General features: G+C 34.7%; 1 protein-coding gene across 1 annotated transcript in view; it reads left to right on the forward strand.

Moving 5' to 3' along the window:
- The window catches only part of CDH18 (cadherin 18), a 305318-nt gene extending 298519 nt beyond the window's left edge, over positions 1–6799 (forward strand). Inside the window, exon 11 of the mRNA XM_058564305.1 lies at positions 6042–6799. Coding sequence (XP_058420288.1) covers positions 6042–6532 — 491 coding nt within the window. The 3' untranslated portion in view covers positions 6533–6799. The remainder of the gene's footprint in view (positions 1–6041) is intronic.
- The last annotated feature ends 553 nt before the right edge of the window (positions 6800–7352 follow it).

Consider the following 7352-nt stretch of genomic DNA (forward strand, 5'->3'; position numbering starts at 1 on the left):
AGAAGCGGTGCGTCAGTGCGAGCCCGGGATCTGAACCCGGGCCGCCATTAGTGGAGGGCGCATACTTAACCGCTAAGCCACAGGGCCGGCCCTGGAACTTTGTGACTCTAATGTAAGTTCTTCAGGAATCCTTATTCTGAAAGATAGTTCAGTCGGGGAAGTCATTTGACTTTTGGCTTTTGTTTTCATTTATCATCATAAAACTATTTTGTAAACTAAGATGAAACCTTAAAAAGTAATTGAAAAAATGTTAATATACCAGTACATTTAAGATACATTATCTAAAAAACATTTTATTGTTTCATGAAGCAGTACTTTCCTTTAATTGAGTCTATGAAAAGGTTGTTTCCCCTTTGGGCTAAATAAGAGACCATTTAAAAATTTTCCGCTATCCCTCAGGACAAATGAAACAAAGTTGCTATTTGATATGTTTACTCCTTCAATTTTTCTTGAAACTGAAATTTGTGTTACAGTTTTATCCAAAGGATACAGAGTAATTTCCTGAGCTTAGGTTTAGACAGTCATTATTTATAATGTAATTTATATTTTTCACGACATTGTAAAGGTTTATTGTTATTCAGAAAATATCTAGCCAACAGACTCAGAATATAGTCATTTGTAATTTTGAAATAATATTGGTTACTGTGAGAGCTCATAATTTTCAAAAAAAAAAAATCTGCAAAATCAGAGGTTGCAAAACTTTATTTTAAAACTTGTAATTCTGAAATAACATTCAGCTCTAATAGCTAAACAACTTGCGAAACTAATATTTTAATATTGAAAAATGTTTAACTATTAGCTATTTGTTTGAGAAAATGACTATGATTGTATAAACCCAGCCCTAGTTTTACCACTAATTAACCATGTGATCCCAGACGACTCATTCAGTCTCTTGTTTCTATTTCTGAATCTGTGAAAATAAAATTTCGACTAGGAGGACCTTAGTCATCTGTAAAATTTTGTAGTGCTTATTTATGCTTTATCATAGGTTGAATATGATTCAATATTTTACAATATGGTCAGACTCCATCTATGTATTTATTGATTATCTGAAAATCGTGCTTGAAAAGCAATGGGCCTAACTTTAAATAGTAGATGTACATGTTGTGGGTTGGGTTGTGTTCTATCAGGATTACCTTTGTCAGGTCCGTTTTATGGGATGGTGGGGGAGAATTTAGAGTGGGCCTTCAGGATACAATCAGAGTTTGGTGCTAAAGGAGGAGGTAGCTGTAGTCCTCTTTCCCTCCCAGGGATCTGACATTTCTTTCCCAATCTCACCCCATCACTTGCCAAGGGGACTAGGGCAGTTGGCAGAGCAAATCGTAGTCACACTTGGCATAAGAACACGTTGAATCGGGATCAGAATCAGACCTCTACTGGCTACTCTTTCATTCCACCCATCACATATAAACAGGCGACCTAGATAAGTCCTCCACATAGATTGCTCCTACTCTTGAATGTAAATCTCCTGATAAATGGAGATCAGAGTGGATTTGGGTTGAGGAGAGTAAGGGACTAAGAGAGGAATGTGGCATTGGTGGGGGGATAACTGCCAGTCTGCTTGTATTCAGAGCTACCTTAAATGAATTTATGGCCCCCCTTAGTTTGAAAAAATAAGTTTCAATGAAAAGTGCCAATACCAGGTGTGGCCAATAGCACTACTGAAGCTAATGAAAATAATCTCCCTGACTTGGACCACCTCATTCTACCAAATTTAGTACTAATCTATCATAGTCTAAAAAAGAAGCAAGTGATTTAGGAGTAAAAACATCTGCCATGGGAAATATTTTGGAGGAAGTATGTTGGAAGTCAGTACATAATGTATTCAAATGCAAGTTGTATGACAGTTTAAGTTATGAAAACTCAAAACCCCATAGTACTCAAAGCACTGGAATGATAACATAAATAAATAAAATATATGAGAAAATAAATAGAAAAATATTTCCCCAAATTTGAATTCCTTTGTGAATAAAATAAATGACACAATAAATTTATTTTAATTTTCTTAAATAAAAAGAATCAAGTGGGTTTAAAATCCTGGCGAAACTCAAAGAGAAGAGAAGAGAAGAAAAAGAAATACACTAACCAAGAATAAAATATTCATTAGAATAAAGACCTCTCAAAAATACTACAATTTATTCATGTTCCAATCCGCATAATATAACCAAACTGCAAAATACCAGAAATCACTTATAATTTTGAACAAAGAAGGATAAGCTCTGTATCTCTCATTTCTTTTATTATGCCATGGCTCTATCATATTATATTTTCCCAGATGACCCACTGTAAGAAGAGATACCTTGTTTCACATATCTGGTTTGATAGACTGTATGTGGGGGGGATCATTTGAATATATTCATTTGACTGCCAGTTTTTAAATAAGAAGAATTTAACTTTCAAATCTATAATTATTATCATCATTCATTCTCTTAAAAGAATTTTGATCTCAGGATTTTGGAGGAAATATTTAGTTTGGTTTTCAAACATTAAAAAATGTTTTCAAGCAAAATTCAGTGTTTGGTATTAAATCCATAAGCGGATTTTAAAAAAATATTTAAATCCATAAGCGGAATTAAAAAAAATATTTAAAAGTTATTTTCCTAGTGAGGCTATTACTATTCATGAAGATTCACTTAACACAATACCACATTGTCACTTTCACCGAGATTATTCTTTTGTTTATCCACATAAGAATTGTTTATAGAGTATCTCCACTGTGCCATCTTCTCCAGAAACATCTACTGAGCAAACAAGAATGTAAAGCAATTCATTCAGAGCACATCTTCTCATCCATGTTTCCAAATTCTTCTCTGAGTTGATCTGAATTTGCCTTTGACTAGAGGGACCGTATGCCCATATTTGTCCTGATGTCCTGATGTTATTATAAATGACATCCCCTTTCACCCTTAAAAGTCTGTCAAATTATGTGATTAATTATATGTTGATCTGTATATTAAATAGGTATGTAAAAAATCTAGGAATCATTGGTCACTGGCAAATATCTGTCTATGCCTGGAAAAGAGATAGATGCAAAAGCACAAAGTTCAAACTTAACTAGTATCTATATTTTGAATCAAAATATATCAAGAATGTTTTCTTAAATGTGAGGGAATAAGCAAATATAAGCTATCCTAATAATAAACCCAGTGTTATCACCTATGTTTCATTAGACAAATATGGTACTAATATTGATGAAGGATGGAAATTACCTCCACTTTGATAACAGTGTAGATCACATTTTCCCTGTTACGTATACCCATAAATTCACTTGACATCAACCACCAACCATTTACTTGATTTATTGAGAAAAGTAAGAAATTTTACCATAATAAATTAGGCGGTCTAAAGAAATAAATGTTTTAATCTAGAACAGCCTCCTTACTTAATCAGAAAGATGAGCAAAAATATATAGTGGACAATAAATCTAAACCTCTGAATAGAGTGGAGTGAGTTACTTGAGGAGGCTGCTTGGGTCATTGAATTAGAAAGCTGTAGGCTGGATTTACACTAAAATAAACAGTGAAGTATTAAATGTGTATTTACTGCATTCAGCAAAAGTCTTTTTTTTCCCTCCAAAATAAAGAGCTATATTAAAAATTGTCTTTGAAGTACAAGCAACATGTGTGGGAAACTATTTTATTCTGTAGCATAGTATTGGTGATGCAGGGCCATGCGTAGCATCCACATTTCATTCTCAGTTTTCTGTAATCACTCTGTTTCAAACACAGTGACTCAATGTTTCCCTGTGTCTGCCATGATCAATCTCATTAAATTTTCCCATTACCTTGTCAGGACCCTCTTATTCCATTCTTTTCCAGATGATTCTCTGAACCTCTCTAAAGATGTTTTATCTTTTTTTCTTCATTCTCATAGGCTCTTACTTGCCTTTTCTCTGCAGAATTAGGTTCCTCCCTGTGCACTGTGACCATCTCTTTCAACATATAGTAGACTTCTCTCTCATAATTATCCTTTCCATTTCTGGCTTGAAAATCTCTTCCTCTTCCTCTCCATGTTTTCAAGTCTTAAAAGCACATGTACACTTTGGTATCTAGTTCAAATACAGGCAAAGCTTATCTATATTGTTTAGGGGTACACATAAAAAGGGATTAAACTATACAGAGAAGTAAGGAAACAATAACAATAAAAGTAAGACTAGAAGTTACTTGCTAGAGGTAAGGGGTAAAAGGGCAGTTTTGAGGAAGCCAGGTGTGTTCTTTATCAGACAAAGCTAACCTGGTGTTTGTTTGCTTTAGTACCATTTTTTGAAGCTTACATACAACTAGAATTGCCAAATAAAATACAATATAGGAATGTAAATAGATAGACAAAATAAAGTATAGAAATATGAATTTCAGATTAAAATATATATAAAAAATATATATGTGTGTGAATATACATATATATATGTATATACAGACATATATACTTACAGATATATTGCATGGGACATACTTATGCTATATATAATGCTATAATATACTTATGACATATATTTTTATGCTATAATATATATATAGGTATGTTCCATGCAATAATATTGAGACAAATATATACATCTATCTCATAAATGTGTCCATGAACTATTTGCATATGTGTGTGTGTATATCCCAAATATTGCATGGGATATAGTTGAATATATATATGTGTGTGTATATATATATACATATATATATTTTTGTTATTCATCTCATATTATACATATGTAATACATTTATTTTTACTGTTGTTATTCATCTCAAATTCACATTTAATTGGGTGTCCTGCATTATTTGCTAAATCTAACAACCATACATGCCATTTGAATGTACTTCTCTGATTATTATATTGTAAAGAATGTTTAAAATACTAATGAACTTAGTAACAACTATCATAAAGCCTAGAATATCAACGAACCAGGAAAAGAACAATTTAGAGATGAAATAAACGATTTTGGGCCTAACGACACAAAGTAGAAGTGAGGTAATTCTTTCTACTTAATATGGTTTAATACCATCAAATAGAATGATTTGAAACCACTGAAAAATGGCCAAAGCAAAGTACCCAAAACCCATTTCTCTCAATGTATCCAATGGTTGTGAGGTATTGGTAATAAGGACAAATCCACCGTACTTGGTAAAGTTACCCTAAGACACATGTCCAACCAGTCACTTAGTTGCTTATTGCATGTTTTTAAAATAGTGAAGCAGAACATGGTAATGGAAACGTCATGCCCTTTGGTGTGAGAAGTCATAGATTAAGGCCTAAGCTCATGCACCTGCTATTTATGTGACCTTAGACTTAGATCATAGTTATTCATGTCATCTCCCCTGAGTCTCAGTTTCCTCGTTTTAAAAATGGGAAAAGCCCCAGCTCTGCCGTGAGGATTAAGTAAAGAAGTTATGTAAAGAGCATTGTGCAAACTGAAAAAATCCTGAAACACCAATTGTGTACAAATTAAATAACATCTTTTGCAGCTTGCTAGATGAATGCAATTATTAATGCATGATAATATTAGTCTAAAGGATAATGGACAAAAGAGATCAACTATGTAAAATATTCCTGCTTTGGTTTTCTATGAAGCATATACAGTACAGGGTTTAAGGTAGGGGCTCCTTCTTCCTATTTTAAAGAAACTTAAAATATCCTGCCTTAGTGTATCTCCCTAGAAGGATTAAGTATCTCTACATAGACCTGCACACATATTATTATTTTTCCAGTCAAAATTTCATATTTCTTTTCCATCATCTGTTTCCCTCCACGTAAACAGTGAATAGCTGTACTGCAGTATGAGCCAAGAATCCTGAATGCATAAGCCTAGCAAATGAGAATATTGTGGTGTTCCAGAGAAGATCAGTGATCCCCAATGTTTTGTAGGGATAATCATTCTTTGAGATATGAAAAAATCTTGAGATGTTATGCAGAGAGCGCAGAGATCAGGGTTGTGTTACGATGCAAGCCGAAATGAAATGTAATTGATGACAAGAATGGGAAATTGCTGATGTCAAATCAAGAATTTCCTTCTTTTTTTTCTAACTCTTCATCCTCTTTCCATTTTTCCTCAGCAATTGTAGTACTTTTTATCACCCTGAGACGCAGCAAAAAGGAGCCCCTGATCATTTCAGAGGAGGACGTGCGGGAGAATGTGGTCACCTATGATGATGAGGGGGGCGGGGAGGAAGACACCGAGGCCTTTGACATCACAGCCCTGAGGAATCCGTCAGCTGCTGAGGAGCTCAAGTACCGGCGAGATATCAGACCTGAAGTGAATTTCACCCCCAGACACCAGATATTGTCCACCCTGGAAAGTATAGATGTTCAGGAATTTATTAAGCAAAGACTGGCTGAAGCCGACCTAGATCCCAGCGTCCCTCCTTATGACTCTCTTCAGACATATGCCTACGAGGGTCAGAGATCGGAGGCGGGGTCCATCAGCTCTCTGGATTCAGCAACAACACAATCAGACCAGGATTATCATTACCTTGGAGACTGGGGACCTGAGTTTAAAAAGTTAGCTGAACTCTATGGAGAAATAGAATCTGAAAGAACAACTTAGGGGGTTAATTCTTGGAACACTCTAGAATTTGCTTCCTGAGCAAGTGCAGATATAACCTCAGCAATGGCAAGGAAGAAGCCTGGAAACAGTACTTGGAACTGAGTGAGCTGTGCACAGCTACTATAGAAACAAGTGCCCTTTTCATGATGGAAACTGGGTTATTTAATCGGAAGAAAGTCAAATTAAAAAAAAATACAGAGAAAAAGCTATTGTTCTTTGTGTATATTTTCAATTGCTCAATAAAGTCTGTGGTACTGTTTAATTAAGAATACCTGAATTAAGCCAAACAATGATATTTGTTTCAATATTTTGTGGTTTCTTTTCAAAAGCAAAACTAAATAGAAAGGTTCAAAATCACTTATGACTCTGATTTCTAGAGTCATAGAAATCAAATGAAAATGAAACTTGTGAAGGTAATCACAACCTCTTTTTCCACTTTTCTGGGTGGCCTCTTGACACCCACACTCTGTTATGGTGACAGATCTCATTAATTTTGTCTTGTATTTAAATGATATGAGGCATATCCAGGATACGGGGCCACTCCATCATGGACTTGTATGTACATTTCATTTGCCCTCCCCACCTTTTTTCTCCATACAAAATTGATGGAGCATGGGGATTTGCTGCTTGAACTATAATGTATGCAATTTCTTTGCACCAGTTGTGCACTGCTCTGAAGCATGGGCACTGCTGTCTCTGTCCTGCCTGCCCCCCTTTATTTTAACAGGAGAACCCCCTTTTTTTAAATGGATAGAATGAATGGTTTAAGATATACTCAGATAATCTGTCAGGGAAAGATTTAATTTCAAGAAAAGCTACA

This window comes from Diceros bicornis, chromosome 20 (assembly GCF_020826845.1).
Source record: "Diceros bicornis minor isolate mBicDic1 chromosome 20, mDicBic1.mat.cur, whole genome shotgun sequence".
Classification (NCBI taxonomy): Eukaryota; Metazoa; Chordata; class Mammalia; order Perissodactyla; family Rhinocerotidae; genus Diceros; species Diceros bicornis.